General features: G+C 46.4%; 1 protein-coding gene across 1 annotated transcript in view; it reads right to left on the bottom strand.

The window, feature by feature from the left end:
* The window catches only part of LOC142768505 (trypsin 5G1-like), a 69,206-nt gene that overhangs the window by 22,895 nt on the left and 25,437 nt on the right, over positions 1-20,874 (bottom strand). The window contains exons 4-6 of the mRNA XM_075870500.1: positions 16,829-16,932; positions 7,730-7,871; positions 5,651-5,762 (exon numbers count right to left, since the gene is read on the bottom strand). Of these exons, the coding sequence (XP_075726615.1) occupies positions 5,651-5,762; positions 7,730-7,871; positions 16,829-16,932 (358 nt within the window). The remainder of the gene's footprint in view (positions 1-5,650; positions 5,763-7,729; positions 7,872-16,828; positions 16,933-20,874) is intronic.

Here is a 20,874-nt window from a genome sequence, read left to right as displayed (position 1 = left end):
AGAAAATCCATGAATTACACATGCTTGGTGTGGAGACTTGTAGATCACCTTGAAATGATTGCGTATCACATCTTTGTTGTTATGGTAAGTCTTGGGAGTTCTTACTTTTGGAAACGCTGTACGTGCTTCGCATGCAAGGGCATCAGCCTTTTCATTGCCCTCAATGCCAACGTGGGATGGGATCCACTGGAACTTTATATTAAGACTCTTGCCATTTAGGTGTTTGATTAGTGCCAGAGATTGCCTGGTGAACTTTTCTTGAGGTAGGCCACGATGCAGTCTTTGTAGCGCCGAATTGGAGTCCGTCAGCACTACAACATCTCGTGCAGAAAAGGATCGCAGTTTTCGCAAAGCCGCCGTAATTGGAGCGCTTTCTACCGTTGAGGACGAAACCACGCGATCCAAGCGGCCCGACCATGACACGCCCAGGCTGGGTATGCAGAAAGCCGCTGCGCAGCTATCCGACTATGTACACACTGATCCGTCGGTGTACACTTGTAGGTGGCCGCGGTACGTGGTGCTCAAGTGGTCCAGAGCAAGCAATTTTGCTTCCGCGGCTGGAATGGTGCGCTTCGCTGGTAGATTGGGTACGCTGAAGTTGCACGCAACATCCACAAAAGACCATAGCGGGTCCATAGGGCACCGTTTAGGCAGTTTCAAGCCTAAATATTGAAATGTGTTTAGTGTCGCGTTGAAATGTGAGCCAGTTCTTGCTCTTAGCCGCCGGAGAAGGGCCATGCCTGCGAAAGACTCGCCCAGTCTTGACAGCTGCGTCAATAAGGCCTGAGACGCCAAAAGGCGGGGCAGAAGAGACTCGGCTTCATTGGTGACCTTCGTGTTTGAAGCCGCCTGAGGGACTCCCATCGCCAAGCGAAGACCCTTTCTGTGCACTGCCTCTAGGCGTTCGAACTGGCTTGGTGATGGTGATATCAGAGGCAGCTGATAAAGAATGCGGCTTGTTATAAGCGCATCATTCAATTTAAGCATGGATATAGGATTGTTGCCCCAACGGACCCCTGCCATGCGACGAAGAGAGTTGATTTTTCGCACTGATGCAGTGACTATACCATCAACCGCACGTCGACATAATAGCTTGTTGTCGATGGTAATGCCCAGGAAATGGACACTTGTTGCACAACGAATTGAGTGGCCTCGAATATTCAGTGACAGACGTGTTGACTTCCGTCGCGCTCCCGGGAAGAGCATGAAGGCCGACTTTTCCGCTGATGAAGATAAGCCAAGTGCCAACAAGTGACGCTAAATGATTGAAATAGCGCTCTGTGCCATCCGGGCCAAACGTTTGTGCTGGTACACTGAGATCCAAATGCAGACGTCATCGGCGTAGATGGATATTCTAACTGCTTTCAGAGCTGAGTGCAGAGTGTCCGGAAGCCTGGCCATGGCAGCGTTAAAAAGCAAGGGAGATAGAACACTTCCTTGTGGGACGCCGAGGGAAACGCGTCTCTTTTCGCTCGGTACATATCCAAGCTTAACTTGGACACAGCGGTCTCTGAGAATATCATGTACGAACCGAAGAGCATTTCCCGACACACCCATGGCTTGGAGCCCGTTCACGATACCTGCCTGAAGCACACAATCATATGCCTTGGCAACGTCCATAAAGACGGTGAGTGTCGAGAGTCCGCTGACTCGGTGGTGCTCGATGTGGCCTAATAGGTCCAAAACACTGTCCTGGGCACTCAGTCGTGGGCGAAATCCGGTCATACACGGTGGCCATCATCTTCCTTGTTCAAGGTACCAAGTTAATCTTGTACATAATAATCTTTCCATCAACTTAGATACGCATGATGTAAGAGATACCGGTCGATATGACGCGAGGCTCGCAGGATTCTTTCCGGACTTTAGGACTGGCATTACCCATGCTGTCTTCCAAACAAATGGGATCTCTCCCGTGCTCCAGGCATGATTAAATATGTCCAAAAGGGCCCTTTTTCGCTCATATGGTAGATTTGTCAGCACTTGATTGCTGATCAAATCGGGACCCACGGCACAGCGTCTTCTTAATTTGCTAAGTGCCATATCCAGCTCCCGGAAGGTGAATGGCGTATCCATCGTGTGAAAAATCTGGGGTGACAGAGGAATCGCCGATCCTGCTGATCTACCAGATATGTACACGTCTGGGAAATCCTCTGCAAGGGTTTGCAAATCTATCCCTTGTTTCAAAGCGAGTGCTTCGAATGGCCTGTGTGTTCGGATCTTCCCAGAAAGACTATTTATTACTGCCCATATCTTTGTCAAGGGCGTAAACGTTTAAAAAACGCTCACAGAAAGCGGCCCATTGATTTCGTCTTAATATTTTTGTATGGCGACGAATCGCAGCTTTTATCCTGTTATATTCGGTTTTCGCTGACGGATTTCCTTTTGTTCTCATTATTTTCCGCTCCGCTCGTCTACGTGCTGCGCAGAGGTTCTTCAATTTCAAGTCAGGAGCAGGAAAATGGTCGGGCAGTTTCAGCAATGAAGTTGCTGATCGCTTGCTTTGCAACATATTTGCGAACAGCTCACCAGTGGATTTGTCCAACACTTCTCTGTAGGTGTCCCAGCGTGTTAGATTGCAGAATTGTCGACCTGCAGTTCGAAATCTCAGCATATTGGTGAAGATGGGGAAATGGTCGCTGTCCATCTTGTCTGGAGCCGTGGTCGATGATACCAGAAGGTCCGTGGAGTGAAGTACAAGGTCTATTGCACTTCATGAATCTGGTGGCCTGAAAAATGTAGGTTTACCATCGTTCGTCACACATAAGTCGGTAGAATCTGCAGCTGCTAGAAGTTCCTTGCCTCGAAAATCTACACTCTTATTTCCCCAGAGTGGATGGTGCGCGTTACAATCACCACAGATTATTCGAGGAGCGGGACATAGAGTGCAAAGATCCTGTAGGAAAGTCTTCATAGAGACCTTTTTTCGTGGGCTTATGTACACCGATACCACACTCAGTTTTCGGTTTCCCAGTCACACTTGTACAGCAGCGACTTCCAGTGAGTTGGAACAGAGGTCTTGCACTGGTAAGGTGACGTGAGGTATTTCCCGCCTTATGTATATCATTGCGCTTCCATTTGCAAACGACGTTATGCTCGGGTTGCCGTGTCGGGTGTACCCTGGGAGCGTCCTTGCATTCGGTAGACCGGCTTCGGAGAGGGCTAGAATCGGTATTGGAATGTCACGCAGGAAAAGGTTGAGTTCGCACAGGCGTTTTAGAAGACCGGCGCCGTTCCATCGCATTATTAAGGGCACTTTTGAAGGACGAAATAGACCAGGTGGGCGAGACAGTGCCATTATTCTACTGTGTGTTTGTGGAAGCAGAGCAAAGTAACACTGACTCTAGAGCCATGACTGCTTCCAACATATCCTTCGTTGAACTCGCCGGAATCTTAGTGACGTGTGAACGTAGTGCTGTGAACAGAGCGCGAATAACGTGCTCGAGGTTTTCTTGCTGTTGGCTTCCAGATGGTACTTGAGATGGGCTCAGTGCATCAGCGTAGGTGCGCTTGGCGGACTCTTTCGTGATACATTTCTCACCAGCGTTGAGCACTTGCGTTGACTCAGTACCAGCTCTTGTCGGATTTAGGCGCGGAAAATTTCCTGCGTACTCGTTATCCGAACCACCATGTTGTGGCGCGCCTGACGTCTTCTTTGTGAGCGATGGTTCGTTCACAGTCTTCGGGCCGAGGACAAACGTCTTATTTCTTCGCTGCGCAGCTGTTCGTGCTGGACATCGGCCGTAGCTAGCTGGGTGGTCGCCGCCACAGTTTGCACAAACAAGTTTTTCTTTACTTGTACACGTCTTAAAGTCATGAGGCCCCCCACAGCGCTTACACTTTTGTTCCCCACGACAGTGCTTAGCAACATGTCCAAAACGCTGACATTTAAAACAGCGGGGTGGCGTCTCCACGTAGTCTACCAGCTCGTGTCTGGTGAAGCCAAGGTTGATCTTCACTGGATGTTCCGAATTGGGAGCGAATGTGAGAACTACAGAGTCAGTGCGCCTTGATTCCCTTTCGGTGGATGAGGTTTGGACTCGTCGTATGATTCTTCTTGAGTGGTATAGTCCCTGAGGTCTCAGGTAGGTTAACATCCCTTCGTCCGAGTACCATCTTGGGACCCCTTTTAAAATGCAGGTATTTTTCATGTAGCTGTGTGGTACACGGGCAGATATGGCAAGGCCGCAGATAGTGTTGGTCTCTAGAAGCATATTAGCTCTGTGTTCTGTCTCTATATCCAAGAGCAGGGCTCCCTGTGTTGTGAAACGGCTCTTAACTGGGGCTCCACCGAGAATCGTTTCAATTTACGAGTATAGGTGAATAGGATTCACTTGCCTCAAGTTAGCTCCTTCGGATGTTGGAGCAATTAACGAAGGAATACCCACCGTCCTGTCTTTGCGATGTCGCACAAGGCGGAAACCACCCTCGTCCTAGTCTTGATCTGTGAGGTTCGCCCTGTGGTGGTCCCCGACGACAGTTGATTCGTCCTCTGATTCAACGCTGTGTTGTCGCTTGCAGTCAGGTATGCTTGCGCAAACCAGGTGGTGCTTCTGACCATGTGTCACACCTTGGGAGGTCATGGCGGCGCTCTCCCTGATGCTTGTCTCGTTTCTTCTAGCACCTTTCGACGCGGCGGGCTGCGCAGCACCCGTCGGTCGCCGATACGGCAGGTACCTTTTCGAGTCGTCCGACGTCTTGAGCAGTGCTGAGCCGTAATATAAACAAAAATAAACGATAAAAGCAGACAGAGCTACTTATCCAAGCAGCAACAGCTTCGTCGTCTAACTTTATCCCAATCACTTGTCATAGGATGGAACTTAGGACAACATAATAATGTCAGTAATCAGAACAACGTACACATTTGCTTCTAGATTCACCGACATCACTTCTTGGTTGTTTCTCACCTCATAGAAAAAGTGGAAGACCGGCGCCAGAGTCTGAGAAGCCATATCACAGTCCAAAATTAATCTATCCGACACCACAGAATATAATAAGGAAGATGCAAGCGCACGTAAAAGGTCTGCTTCTTATGTTTAAGGGAATCATGTTACAATGGAAAGAACGAAGTTAAACATGCTGTGAACTTTAGACTATTGATTTTATTGGGAACCATTATTTTCTTACTCCACTGCTTACTAAAACTTTAGCACGCGCACACGAGGACACAAACAAAGGGTCACTAAGACCAGCGCAAGATCGTCTATGTCCTCACGTGTGTCCGCTAATGCTTCAGTATGCAGCAAAACCAGCTACCCCACCTTCTTTTATTGCCCAACCATGGTGGTCTGGTGGCTAAGGTACTTGGCTGCTGAATCGCAAGTCGTAGGATCAAATCCCGGCTGTGGCGGCTGCATTCCCGACGGAGGTGGAAATGTTGTAGGCCCTTGTGCTCAGATTTGGGTGCACGTTAAAGAAGCCCAGCTGGTCAAAATTTCCGGAGCCCTCCACTACGGCAGCTCTCAAAATCATATGGTGGTTTGAGGACGTCAAACCCCACACATCTATCTATCACATTTCCTTATTACTGAAAAGATTTGCTGTGTCCCCGGTTGCAGCCGTCGAAACAACTTCGTGTTGCTATTTTTCCTAGAAGTTCCTTACCGACAACTCACGAGGCTAGACATATATGCAATCTTGCAAATTTACTTACATTCTGTTCGTCCCCATCCGGCAACCTGGAGTGTCTTTCCAGCAACGTCAATATCGCTTGTGGGTAGGCACACCGGTTTCATTGTTGTGGTGAATCTTATATCCTGTGAAAGCTGCGAAATCGCGTGGTGGGAGACCAATAGTTTGCAAACTCGTATCACACGGTTACGCAGCGAACGGAACTGTAAATTCAAAGGCTCGTTTTGTTCGTTAGACAATATAATAAAGAAAACCTAGAGGAAGTTATCGTAGGGGAACATTAGGGATTGTTAATAGCAGTAATTGTAATGTGAATGCGAAGACGTCAAGGTAGACGGAAAGATAATGTCCCACCCGCCTAATCAGAACTTGAGACCTTCAAATGACGTGCTTGATGCTCTACCACTGAGCAGCGGTGGCGGCCATTCCTCCACTCATTTTGTGCGGTGTATATACAAGCAATGAAACGGCGGAGCTTCAGTCACAGCCACTTGATGCCACTGTGGCGAGTGTGGAACACTCTTATTGCTTGCTGTGGCGCCACGTAGTAAGTGATCTTATTACGAGATGGGCACCTGATCAATTCGCCCCATAAGGTTTAGTCTCAAGATTCAGAAATTCAGAGCTTGTCTGTTGAGCCTTCAATTGATAACAGTTTTTTTACCTAAGTGAACATTACTCTCGTGATTACTTTCTATATACTAAAATTAAGTCAGTGATGCGAGCAGCTGACCGTAAAATGAGAGGATCACTCCCTGAACATAATGGTCGCTTTGCACGGAGGCTAAATGCTAAAGGATCATTTACATTTGTTTAGGCGCATGTTAAGGAACTGTAAATGGTCCGCATTTCTGCAGCTCTTCACTATGGCTTGTTTCATATATGTCGTAGATTGTCGACCTGAATTCTAATATCCCTTCTCTTTTTTGTTAAAGAGTGTGAAAGGAAATTTTCTGTACTGAGGTACCCGATTTCACCCGTCTGAATTGCGTATAGATGTTGCTGAACATATGATAGGGCACTCAGGACAAAAGATGCCGTGAGTAGAAAGGCGTGGGGTAAAAAAAACAGAAAATGTATGATCGTGAAATTTATACACGCTGTGCTACAGTGATGGATTGTTGTGTAAGACACTGCTGAGTTTGGCGCCGACATGTTGACGTCCGCGAAAAACATGAAACTCAGCCTAAAGACTTCACAGTGGCGTGATCGAAAAGCCATAGGACGAAGTACTAAACTTCATATTTTCCCGATATTTAGTGGTAATCTGGGGTTGAGCTGGTTCTTTTGTTGCAAGAGACTTCGTTCCATAATGCCACATCATTACCGCAGTAAGGGTAAGAAGTCAAATCAAAGCGCCACATACAGCTACCAGTGAATGCGGTTGTGTATGTACATACAGATGGCCTGAAATGAAACCCGAACACCGGCAAGCCTTCCTGGTGGTATGGTGTGCGCCGTACACTTATCACCACGTGCAGGCATGCATATATGCACGAAACTGCCGTACAAGATGTGCGCACCGGCCAGTGGTGATAACAGCACAGCATGCACTATACCATTGCGAAGGCTTCCACATGTTGTGGTTTCAATGCATGCTGATATTCATGAGCCGAAACTTAGTTGTGGTTTTACAGTGTAAGAGGCCGCCACTAGGACTTGCAATTCACGATGTCGTGTAGTGGTGCTGCCAGGTTAGGCAACGCCGCTGGAACGCCTATAGCTGCAATATATGTAATAAATTTTTGTATTAGTTCAGCGTAGGCTCATAGCAGCTCATTTAAACCTACCACGACCACTCGTTTGCTCGAACGACGGTTCTTGCGACAGCAAGAAATATTTTGCTATATACGCTTGTGGCTAACTGCCCCATCACCAGTAGGACCAATCCTGAAACCAGAGGGGAACTCTGCCATGTCATTTTCTGTAAATTCTTACAGCGTTATTTTGACCTGCAGCACTCGGAAGTATTTAACGACTGATGATCGTTTTCTCAGTAAGTAACGTCTAAACGTCGCTTGTAACTACTTGGACTTTTCGACATGCAGGTATACTGTCGGTACTGCCGCAATAACTTACTCTCTAGAAATGAAGTGCTTACTTTTAGGAGGGCCACATCGTAGACCATTTCACCGTTGTTGACGAATCTTCGGTGCAGCTGAATTCTGTCCGCCGTCACTGCGAGGCCATGTAATGTTGCTGTGTTGTTGTGTAATACTAAGACATTCTTGGGGAACGCACCTCTAGAAGAGAACACCGTTTGCGAAAGGGCTGAATGCAAAGTAGGCATGGTCGATAAGTATTTCACTGCTTCACTGTGAGGAGTTCAAAGCTTTTAACGACGAACTGATCAACCACTCTCAATATGGGCATTTTTGGTGATAAACTCAATATCTGAAGGCTCCCGCAAGAGGAACCAGGCAGAGCTTTGTGTTCATAGGGCGTGCGCTATATTTCTGTAGTTGGAACTGCAATGACACGGAAAAGTGTTCTTGTTTGTTAAAACTTTTATGCAAATTGTTAGGCATTAGGACTTTCGCCGCTGCGTACTATGCACGGCGACAACTTTTGGCATTGAAGGGAAAGTTACGGGGGCGGAGCTTCTGTGTATGTAGGTCTACGCGAGCTAGGTCGTTTTGGCGCGTGTTCAGTAACGTTGTCGAAAGTGACGGAGATGCACCATCAGCGTTTAGACGCAGACGCCATTTAGTGTTTGAGGTACACGTAAAAATGCTGGACTTTCTCGGGCGTTCATAATTCTGTAACGAAAATAAATACAACTGTCTTGCTGTTGTGTGCTGTGTGTTTTCTCAAGTACCTTCACGTAGAATAACAAAGAGAGACTTATATATTTCATATTGGAAATACTGCCGCTATTGTGGAGCTACATTCCCTTGCGATGGGATGCACGCGATTTGGTTTGCGTTTTCAAAGTAGTATATGAAAATGAGTTCTGCAAGTACACCTGTTGGGTACAGCTGTTAAGTACTCTATAGACCACATTTTTTTCTTTACCGATTCACCGAAGGCCCACCACCAGGCGAGCAGCCAAAAAAATTTTTTGGGGAAAGCAGAAGGGGGCAGCCATGGGCACATTATGAAGGTTAAAAACACCTACTTTTTATTATCCGCTCTCAGTGAATCACCCCCTTTCATCTGAGCTTCCGGGAAGAGGACGGGGTCTACGGCACCTTCCTTGGCTACGAGCCCGCCCACTACGCGTCTATAAGTGACTTTGAGACAACGTACCTGCTCACTGTTGTTGCTTTTGCTGCTGAAATTGTTTAAATATCTCTGAACGTTCTGTAATTGGAGGACCTCTATAACAAGCACTAGTGGAACAAATCACGTGATTGTATGGTTCTGCCATGCAATATTACATCCGTTAAGAAGACTCCTCCTAGTGCATCACACTCATATGATTTTTTTCTTCGCGCGAAGCTCTTTAGGCGTAGGCTGAGCGTCCCGTCTAATCGTATGTAGCCACCTCTCGTTATTTCTTGAACCTGCCGTAGAGGGCGGTACTTGTAGATATAGGGAAATGCATACGCGCTGAACAAATACAAATGGCACGATACTAGAGGTCGTTACTTGTAGCATGATAAATAACAAAAATCACAGCATATTCGTATAGTGAATGATGATACATGGGGCAAAAAGTCCATCAGTTTGTCCGCGCTTCTATCTGCCCAATAATTCTTGCTTCCATTCATCCGTTCATTCAAGCGTCCATCTGTCCATCCACACGTCCACATGTCCATCCGTCCATTCGTGCATCCGTCCGTCCATCCACACGTCCATGCGTCCATCCGTCCATCGAGCGTCCGTCCATGCTTCCGTTCATCTGTGCATCCACCCAAGCATCCGTCCATGCATCCGTCCGTGCTTCCATCCATCCATCCCTGCGTTCGTCGATGCGTCTGTTCATTCGTACGTCTGTGCGTCCATACGTGCATCCACCCATGCGTCCGCGTGCTTCGCCCCTCTCGTCATCATTCACCTCGTCGATATGCTGTGATTTGTTTCTTCCATAGCGTTTCAAGAAATAGCATCGCTCTGCCGCAAAACACCTGCTTACCACGCAGGTGGGTTGTGTTTAGGTTCCAGTGTAACAAAAGATTGTTGAGTATCCTGTTCCAAATTCTGCTTCTTCTTCTGGTTGTTTGACTTCTAAAGTTGTCTTAATTCTGTTAGCAACAACTTTTGTAAATAACTTGTATACAAGGGAAAGCAGGCTGATCGGCCTATGATTATTCAAGTCATTGTCATCTCCTGTCTTCTGTATTAAGATGATGTTAGCATTCTTCCAATATTCTGGTACTCTTGCTGTCAGAAGACACCTCGTAAACAGCGTCGCTAGTTTTTGTAACTCAATCTGTCTTCCATATTTCGGCAGATCTGATGTTACCTGATCCTCACCTGAAGCTTTTTCTTTTTGCATGTTCTCCAAGGCTTTTCTGACTTAGTCTATCATACTGGTGGGGTGTCGCCTGGGTTACTGCTGCTTCTTATATTGAGGTCCTAGTTGTCCTGGCTACTGTACAGATCTCTGTAAAACACCTCTGTTATTTTAACTATCCTATTCATATTGGTAAATAATTTTCCTTCCTCGTCTCTAAATGCAAACATCTGATTTTTCCCTATCCGAAGTTTCCTCTTCACTGCTTGGACACTTCCTCCATTCTTCAGAGCGTGTTCAATTCTTTCCATGTTATACGTTCTTACATCGGATACCTTACGCTTATTAATCAACTTCGAAAGCTCTACCCACTCTATTTTGTCTGTTGCACTTGAGGACTTTATGCTTTGACGGTTCTTAATGATCTTCGTTTCCTGGGGCAGCTTGCCAGTGTCCTAAGTACAGTACCTCTAACTTCCACTGCACACTCCGTAATAATACTCGTCAGATTATCAATCGTTGCGTCTATGCTAAGGTAGGTTTTCTCGATGAGAGGCGAGTTCCTGTTCTTAAGTGAGACTGAATCCCTGTACTTTTCGTCTCAGTGCTAGCTAATTGATTGGCTTCTTGCGTATAGGTTTTTGTCGTTCCTTCTTCAAGTCTGGGCGAACTTTAGACTGTACCATTCTATAGTCAGTGCGTCGTACCTTGCCAAGCAATGCCACATCCTGCACGATGCCTAGGTGTGCACTCAGTATAAAGCCTAATTCGTTCTTATATCCGCCATTAGAGCTCCTCCATGTCCACTTACAGTTCCGTCGTTTTCGGTAGAAGGTACTCAAAAGTCCCAACTTACTGCGTTCTGCGAATTGTACAAGTAGCTCCCCTGTGGCACTTCTAGTACCGATGCATAGTCTCCTACTGCCTGGTCTCCAGCCTGCTTCTTCCGTACCTTTACATTGAAGTCTCCCATCAGTATAGTAAACAGTGTTTCTACCATACTTATTGCCGATTCCACGTCTTCATAGAAGCTTTGAGCTGACGCGTCATCATGGCGGGATGTAGACGCGTGAGCCAGTACCATCTTTATTTTGTATCCCTGATTGAGTTTAATTACGATACCTACCAACCTTTCATTAATGCTATAGCATTCCTCTGTTGCCAGCTATGTTTCTGTGCATTAGGGACCTCACCCCTAGTTCTCTTCTGTCAGTCAAGCTCCGATTGCAAAGGACGTGCCCATTCTGTAGCACCGTATAGGCCTCATCTGTCCTCCTAACATCACTGAGCCCTATTACATCCTATTTAACACCCTCTAGCACTTCGAAATAGTACAGCTTGATTTGCTTCACTAGATAAGGTTCTAGCATTAAACGTTGCCAAGTTCAGGCTCCAATAGCAGCCTGTCCAGATCCGAAAGTAATGTACAACAACCTCGAGAAAGAGCAGCGCCTCGAGATAGGTAGTGGTGCACTTGAAGTTGCAAAAGACTATGTCTACTAAGGACAGGTAATTACCGTGGAGCCGAACCACGGGATAGAAGTAACTAAAACAGTAAAAGTGGGGTGGAGCACACTTGATAAGCACCCTCAAACCATGACAGGTAGATTGCCACTATCCCTCAAAGGAAGGTATATACCAGCTGCATCTTGCTGGTACTTAGCTACGGAGCAGAGACCTGGAGACAAGCAAAGAGGGTTTATCCTAAATTGATAATGACGCAGCGAGCAGTGAAAAGTAAAATAGTAGGTGTAACCTTAGAAGACAAAAAGAGAGCAGAGTGGATAAGGGAACAAACCGGGGTTAAGGATATCATATTTGAAATCAGGAAGAGGAAATGGAAATGGGCTGGGCATGTTGTGCGAAGACAGGATAACCGCTGGTCATTAAGGGTAACTTACTGGATTCCCAGAGAAGGCAAGCGGTTAGGAAGAGACAGAAGGTTAGGTGGGCAGATGAGATGAAGAAGTTTGCGGGTGTATATTGGCGGCAGCAAGTACACGACCGAGTTGACTGACGGAACATGGGAGAGGCCTTTGTCCCGCAGTGAACGTAGTCAGACTGATGATGATGATGTAATAAATTATGTTAATTTATTTATTTAAAATAGGCTGATGATAATGATGATGATGAATTTGTAAGAAAAGGTCTCGATTACTTTATATATATATATATATATATTTATATATTTATATTTATATATATATATATATCTTGATTTTATCCGCAAAAACAAGATCATGAGTTTTCCGCTAACTTATAACGATACCGACACCAACTCCGATTTCTAAATTTCGTAAAACAAGCTTTCTGACGATATTGCCTTGCAACATAGGAAAGGAAAAAAATACTAGTACTGAAATGTAGAGGGGCGGTAAAATGTTCAGACGATTCCAGTCTTTGTCCAGCTGCGTTTCTTGAGAATGGTACTTTGTTTCAATTTTCCACCACTTCGTTATTTCTCAAGTTTCGGAGCCTCACAGTCTGCACACAGTATTTGCCCATTGCTATATTTAAGAAAGTTTTCTAAATCCCAAACATAAGCCAACTATAGCCTACTGTCCCCAGACGAATGACATGACGAACGGGATGAACTCAACCATTACAGACATGCAGACATGATGGCGATGTACGTGTTCTCGAATAAACAGGATTGGGATGCAGCGTTGCCTTTAGCCACGTTCGTCTATAACACATAGTGGTATGAGACGTCCAGCTATCTGCCTTTCTTATTGTATTGGCCAAAATTTAACGTTGCCTTTGTTTGCGTACCTACCTAGTGATTGCGCTCAATAATGCACGCCGACAATGCATATCAACTTGCGCATGTTCAGCAAACTGACTCGCAAGCGTTACAACAATCTTGTTACAACCACCGTCGTCGAAATGCCCACTTTGTTCTTGGATCTTTTCTCCTCCTGTGGTTTCCAGCACGCCGCATTAAGCTTTCTCAGAAGCTCTATTCCCGTACAGCCGACATTACCATGTGCGCCATGAATTGACTGATTTCAGGTTTGAAATTGAGCCACTGTCTTCCTCCTTATCGACTCAGCTTCGTACCGACATTGTTCACGTTGTCTGTCTGAGGCCTTATCGTACACTGGACTCCACCAACACATGTGTTGAGGGACCATTTGCACTATACCGTATTTCTACGGCTGCACCAAGTAGGTGCTTTCTCCAGAAGAGGGCAATGTTTTGTGCCGCATATATAAAGAATGAAGTATAGGACCGTAGATGGTTCTTGGTCTCGCCATCTTCATTGTTTCTACACCGGTTATTGTGACTGTGTAAATATTATTATTAGAAGCTTTTTTCTGTCATGTCTATGTAAAAACACGTTTCCAATTTCTCGAAATATTCGGCAGCATGGTTAAAAAGTAATTGCAGCACTCGCGGCGAGGAAGAATCGGTGTGCTTCAGCTTACAATAAATAGACAAACAGCATTCCTCACAGTTGTCCCTTTCTAAATACGATAGTATTTCTTGGGAACTTTCGAAGAAAAAACTTTGGTCTGCTGTCTGCACATTTGTCTGTTTGTCCACCCTTAACGATAGTTCATATGGTCGACCCCATCGCAACGCCCACCAATATTGCTCAAGCTTCGGCGTTCATATGTGTGCAATTTTCAATTAAAAAACCATCACTGCGCATAGTTAAGGTACCATAACAACACGTAGATGTTTTGCATGTGTGCCTTTATACTAAAGAAGGCACGTACAAGTAATTCTAAAGACCATAGCGCTAAACACGCTGCGCTTACAGTGACACGTGGTGCTCTATTAAAAAAAGACGGCAGTATATCAACGTGGTGAATGATAGAGAGGGGCGAAGTGTCCGTCCGTCCATTCGTTCTTGCTTCCGCCCGTCCAAGCGTCCGTCTGTGTGACCGTCCATGCATCCATCTGCCTGCCCCTGCGTGCATTGTTCATGCATCTGCACCTCCATCCTGCGTCCGCCCCTACGTTCGTCCATTCATCCGCCCCTGCGTCCATTCATGCGTCCATCCGTCCGTGCAGCCATCCGTGCATCCCTCTATGCATCCGTCTTTGTGTCCGTTCGTCCATCTAGTCAGCAATCCAAATATCATCATCTTGCATCTTTTCATCATATATTTCACATATGGAAGCACCGCCATCCAGCGGACTAAACGAGAGGTGGCACACGCACACTTTCTTACGGCTTGCGCTTGCTGTCTACTGCCCACCTTCAGCCACCTTGAGTTCATGGTGTATACTAGTTCACTGTCTTCATGGTCCTGTGGCCCAATCCTCGCTAAACCTTTCAAAAACCAATGAGGTTACGCCCAGCGAGTATAACCTAGCAACCCTTTTTTCTTAGGTAGTGCTGAATGTACATTCCAATTTCTGGTAATTGGGAATGAGAGACAGAATATTTTGGCTTTTAGTTACACGCATGCAGCGAATTTCTTACTGTTCAACAACGCACAGGAGAAATCTGCCACCGGCACCACCTTGCAGGTCAAAGCATAAAGACTGGTTACTGACTACGACTACGACGAGGGATGACTGGTTGCCGCTTTATGGAGCTTCGTCCCTAAAAGGCAAGTGTTACCAGCGCTTTACTGAAACGACACGCTGGTGGCAACTGCCCGTCACTTTACGTTCTACATCGTATCGCCTCCGAGAATGGAACGCATCTTTCTCCTCGGGTGCGCACGCCTTCCTTCGTTTTTGAAGATAACTGCCAGATGGCGCTCTCGAGGCACTCTAACGCTAATGCTAATAGTGCTAATGGTCAACAACAAGGAAGATTTGCAGAAATTGATGGACATCTGTGGTAATGAGGGAGATAGGTTAGATATTAGATTCAGTAAGGAAAAATCAGCAGTCATCATTTTCAATGACAACGAAGTTAGTGAGCTTAGAATACAGGAGGTCACGCTAGAGATAACAGGTAAATACAAATATCTGGGCGTATGGATAAGCAATGGGACTGAGTATTTGAGGGAACACGAAATATACGTGACGACTAAAGGTAACAGGAATGCAGCAGCCATTAAAAATAGGGCACTGTAGAATTACGATAGGTATGATGTTGTGAAAGGAATATGGAAAGGTGTCATGGTTCCTGGGCTGACGTTCGGCAATGCGGTCTTGTGCATGGGATCAGACGTTCAAGCAAGATTAAAAATTAGGCAACGTGGAATAGGTAGGCTTGCTTTAGGAGCTCACGGGAATACACCAAATCAGGGAGTACAAGGTGATATGAGATGGACATCATTTGAGGGCAGGGAAGCTAGCAGCAAGATAAAATTTGAGAAGCGATTGAGAGAAATGGGGGAAGAGCGTTGGGCTAGGAAGGTTTTCAGCTACTTGTACATGAAGAATGTCGATACAAAATGTAGGAAGCGAACCAGGAAGTTGACTGGTAAATACTTAGAAAACAGCAGGTGGCCAAACCAAAAAGAACTATCGGTTAAGAAGAAAGTGAAGGAAACGGAGACTGACATGTGGAGAATGGGCATAATTAAGAAGTCCGCACTAGAGATCTATCGAACTTTTAAGCAGGAAATTGCTAAGGAAAGGATCTATGATAATACTCTGGGTAGTTCTCCACTCTTTGAGGCCAGGACGGGAGTACTGCAAACCAAGAAATATCGGGCCAAATACGAAGGGGTAGACACAGTATGCAGTGCGTGTGGAGAGGTAGAACGAACTGCCGAACACTTGATAATGTTCTGTAAAGGGATTCACCCTATAGTTCAGGATGATGGCGCAGAGTTTTTCAAAGCACTGGGGTTTAGGGACCGGGAGGGCAAAATAAACTTTAGGCGGGTAGACTTAACTAGAAGCAGGTTATCTGATTGGTGGCTAAAGTCAAGGCACGAGTGAAAATTAAACTCTTCACTGCAAAGTACGAATCCTCAAACTCACCTTTTAAGGAAAAAAATAAATATAGTTTTTGGTTCATTAGGTATTACGGCTTTGTGGCGCTAGGCACTGCCCGATCTAAAGGTTACAGCCATATCCATCCATCCATCCATCCATCCATCCAACGCAGCGCCTCCAGAATACCATTCACCAATTTTCTTGCACAAAACCTAAAATAAATGTTTTGTTCACTCTCTCCAGGTGCAAGACTATAGTCTTTCGACGACATTTGCAATGTAACCTGCAGATCCAGGGCCAATTTTTGTCTTTTTACTTTCGTCTATGGATGTGGTGGAATGCAGTCTGTTATATTAAAAGGGAGAAGTGAATGCTATAAGTGTCTATAATGTTTAAGGGAATGATACGGCTGGTAAGAAAGACTGGTAATGTTGATGATGGTGCCAAACGGAAGGCCGTTGAAGAAGAGTTCTTTCATGCTCACTGCAGAAATTCGATGTTTGTTTCTACAGAAGGGGATATTACCGACAGTGAAGAAACAAAGAATATTACACAGAAATAAACAATTTCAATAAAGTTTTTCCAATACATTTCAGTCATATCTAATTACTTTTCTTGTGAATCTTGAATATGAAGTTGTTACAAAAATACACTATGAGGTAGGTCTAATGAGAACGAAGTATTAAAAATGTCATCATGTAAAAACTCATTCGTCAAATGTAGTGACGCTGGCAGCGAAGCTTGCCACCGTGTGTCACCCAGCTCTTCTGTTCCTTGAGGCGCGGTGCCACAAGTATTTTAAGGCTACCATCGGTAAAAAAAGCCAACCTTTCTTGTTAGTGTCCTTGATAAGACACAACTCAGTATGTTTAAGAATTCAGAGTTGTAAAACCCTCGCATTTAGGAAAAACTTTATGGACACAGTTCATAACCAAGTAAATGACGTACTTGTAAGTCAGGCAATGTGACGCAGTCAGGATAACATTGCGTGTGATGATACTGCCTGAGCACATATATTGATAGACGGAGTTGTATTGGATACTCATTTGCACCTTTAAAAGAAGGAAAACATGGATTGTTAACCATTGACACACAATAATACATATCACTTCTTACTTTGTCTCAGTTAAAAAATGCTTGTCTCCCGCAGTCCAATCGACTCACAATCAAGCGTGATAAGAAACTTATCGTGCTTGCTTCGATCGGCTCAGTGCCCTAGAGTGCCCTTGGTAAGCAATTCTAGAAAAACTTTTTTTCTCTCATTCGCTGTTCTATGCTACAACTGTTACACTCGCGACGATCCCGACACACATTGTTTCTCCTCTTTAAATTTTTCGTTCGTTTCGACGAAGCACGGATGGGGTAGACCCTTCGTGAGCAATAGGAAAAATAAAGTGTCAGAGCATCTAATATTTCATAAAGGTGAATATTACAGTGCACGCCATACCAACACTGCCGGTTTCATGACAAGAAACAAAGTGTCTTGCTCAGATGGTAAGTGTAGCAGCAAAAAAAAAATGAGTCAACCTTCTCAATAGTTCTCTCAGCTCAAAAGCGGATAGTCGGCCGTGGTGCTGTCGTAGGCTTCTTGATCTTCGTGATAGCGCGATAACATTCATAGCATGCTCGACTGTACATGTTCGTCAACAATTAGGGTGAGCACTGTTCTGCGTGGCAGTCGTCCATGGAGTTCCATATCAGCCGGACTTGCCACACACCGAAACCAGACGGCACTTGCTCACGAGAACCTACCAGACATTCGAACTGTCTGCTACATTGTATAGACCCTTTTCACTGCTTACTAACACAGCACCTTGAGCTTCATCGATTTACACGTCCTGGACGGCTCCGGACGACCCCAAACGCCGGCGCCGCATTCGTTTTTCTCGGGGACCAAATGGAAGCTCCGCCTACTGGTCGAGGATCGCTCGGACGCATGTTTCTTTTTCGCGTGCCTGGTGGCCTGCGGGCAGCCCAGGACCACCCGAACAATTCTTTCGGTCAGCTGGCAGACGACAGCGCGGTGCGCATGCTGTGCGGCCATCTTAAGTTAGACACGGGAAATTTTCGATGCGCTCTTGCTCTCACTTTGCTTTTCTTTCCGATTCTCGCATGTTTCTGGAGTTCGCATTGTTTGCGCACCCAGTTCTTGTCATCAGTATTCTGAGCCACGACGAACATGTGCGTATTCCCGAAGGTCGGGCAAACATGCGTTATACTCGCTAGGAGAAACAGTGGTAGAACGACCATGCCGGTCTAAGATGCACACGCGCTCGAGTAGTTCACTTACAGTAAGTTGCATCACCACAGAAATAGGTATAATTCACTACCTAACTGCAGTTCATGTTGGAAATGGGTCAGCGTTGTCGCCTGTGTCACAGATATGGAGGGAGCAGACGGTAAGCCAGACATAGCAGACGCCACAGCGGATGCAGTCAGCATCAAGCGCGCAGATGGCCCGGGGCCGCGCGGGCTGGCTCCAAGAAGGGCTGTCTCGAGACTTTCAGATCGTTGTCACAGAACGAGCGCTAAAAATGAGCGCGACGCCAAATTCTTGCGACAACGGGCGGGAGAAACGCCGCGAAGTCAAAAGAAAAAAAAGGGAAAGAAAAAGAAAACAAACGGCCAAGGCTCCCCGGGCGCGCGCTCTCCCCGCAGAAGCGTGGCTTCATCGACGAACCTCCTCACCCGACAGCGGCGGCCGGGCAAGCACTGGAACGTTCCAGAAGGAAATGGGCGTGTATGCCGGGTTGACTCATCTGTCGGGGACGGCCCCCGTACAGTCTCGCGCCTCTCCCCAGCCTTCGCTGCGTATCGCGCCGACGAAATGACAAGAACTTTCTAGAATGTGGCGCGGAAGGTATTTAATCGAGCGGCCGAGACGAGAGAACAGGAGGAGACGGAAGTTAACGCCAGAGCGCGTAGGGATTCCGCCGTGTAGTCGGCGAAGGTTTTGGTCCATAGGGACGAAGCCGGAGATGAAGAGGATTTCCACCTGAGGGGTGAAGGCTCGGGCTACAGGCAAGAGCGTGTGTTTACCGCTATTGAGCGAGGACGCGTGGCAACAGCTGCGGGTGTGAAGCCGACGTGTTCCGGCGAAGAAGTTGAAGTTTGAAGAGTGGCCAATTGAAGACGGGAGGATTCCTGGAAGAGAAACTGCGAGGGCGCGGAACGACAACAACGCTGGACTTTGAGTGAGTGATTCTCGGAAGAGTATCATTCAGGCTTTTGTTCCAAGGACTTTGGACTGAATAGGTTTTATATCTCTTTAGTCTTTAAGTGTCTTGGTTGTTCAATGCATGCGACTGCATTGTAGTGCGTATCGTTGTCTGTGTCCGTTGTTTCTAGTGCGGCCGATTGTACTGTGTAGGACGTTGTTTGTTTGGTGACGTATTGTATGTAACTATTGTGGAGTGTGCATTCTTGTGTATTGTTTTCAATCTGCCATTGTTGAGAATATAATTTTGTTTGTTTATCAACTCTCGGCTCTGACTTGTTCTTTGGGCCACAGCCGGCGTCCGCTGGTGCGCCAAAAAGGACCACTTCTAAATTGTCCACGCTTTCGTGGTGCGGTTCGGGGGGCCGATACTTCGGCCCTTGGAATTAGCCCGGCGATCGCCTCCCTAATTAACGGGACTGTGTGACAATTAATCTGGCGTCCGCGACAGGACCTTTTGGTGCACAGTGTGTCCAAAGTAGTGAGAAAGAGCCTCGAGTTGTTGATAGTGCTATCGGAACAATTTTGTGTGTTGTTCAGTGTTCTCGTTAACGAGTGCAGGGGAGTGTTCCGATAGACTGATTTAGGCAGATACTTTTTGCACGCGGCAAGGTTTTATTTGCGAGTTACGAGACACAATGGATCTCGAAAAGTTAGTTGCTCTTGGTGAGAAGATGGGTCTTTCTGGCGCCGAACTACGGAAGTGGGTAAGCCAGAAGGAGAAAGAGGCGGTGGAGAGAGAAAAGCTGGCGGCTGAGAGGGCGAGAGAAGGAAGAGAAGCGGAGATGGCTGAAAGGGAGCGGCAGCGGCAGCACGAGATGGAACTCGAGCGGCTCTGTTTGCAACAGCGAAGTGAAACTCCGGTCCAAGCTAGAGTTGAAAGCAGCGAACGGGAAAATCACGGCTTCCGCTTGAACCCAAGCAAGCTGCTCGTAGCGTTTGATGAAAGGAAGGACGACCTTGACGCGTACCTTCACCGATTTGAGACGATTGCGAAGAGCCAGAATTGGCCGGAACTTCAATGGGCAACTGCTTTGAGTACTTGCTTGAGTGGTGAAGCGCTCAGTGTGTACGGTAGGCTGACGCCGACCGATGCAGCCAACTATGCAAAAATGAAAGCTGCTTTGCTGAAGCGATTTAGATTTACCGTGGAAGGATTCCGGGACAGATTTAGGACAGGAAAGCCAGCTGATGGGGAGACGGCTACGCAGTATGCCGCCCGACTTTGTCATTATTTCGACAGATGGACTGAACTTTCAGGGACAGCGCAGGAGTACGATGAGCTTAGAGAGCTGCTAATCAGAGAACAATTTCTTACTAGTTGCCACCCAAGCCTGTCACTGTACTTAAAATAGAGGAAGGCTGACTCATTTGAAGACATGCTGGAATTGGCTGATCAATTCTTGGAAGCGCAAGGTGGGATTAATTTGGCCAAGGTCAAGAAGGATTGTCCCGATGATTCGAAGAAATTGGCTCCCGAAGAAAAGAAGCGTGCACCAGAGAGCATTCCGCGAAGTTTTCTGTGCAACCGAGTGGGTCATCGCGCGAAAAACTGTCGAACGATCTTTACGAACCCTACGGCAGTAAAATGTTTCAAGTGTGGTCAGACTGGGCACAAAGCAGACGCTTGTCGGAACGGAGTGAGTCAAACTCACCAGGTATCTTGTGTGCAAGCGGCACCGAAATCTGATAATAATGCCGTCACCGATGGATTCGTAGAGTTGAAGAATGGGGAGAAAATTCCTATTGTGGGTGCTGTAATGTCAAAACAGCCAAC

This window comes from Rhipicephalus microplus, chromosome 8, assembly GCF_043290135.1.
Source record: "Rhipicephalus microplus isolate Deutch F79 chromosome 8, USDA_Rmic, whole genome shotgun sequence".
NCBI lineage: Eukaryota > Metazoa > Arthropoda > Arachnida > Ixodida > Ixodidae > Rhipicephalus > Rhipicephalus microplus.
The sequence above is the reverse complement of the archived record's forward strand: the minus strand, read 5'-3'. Positions and strand labels throughout refer to the sequence as shown.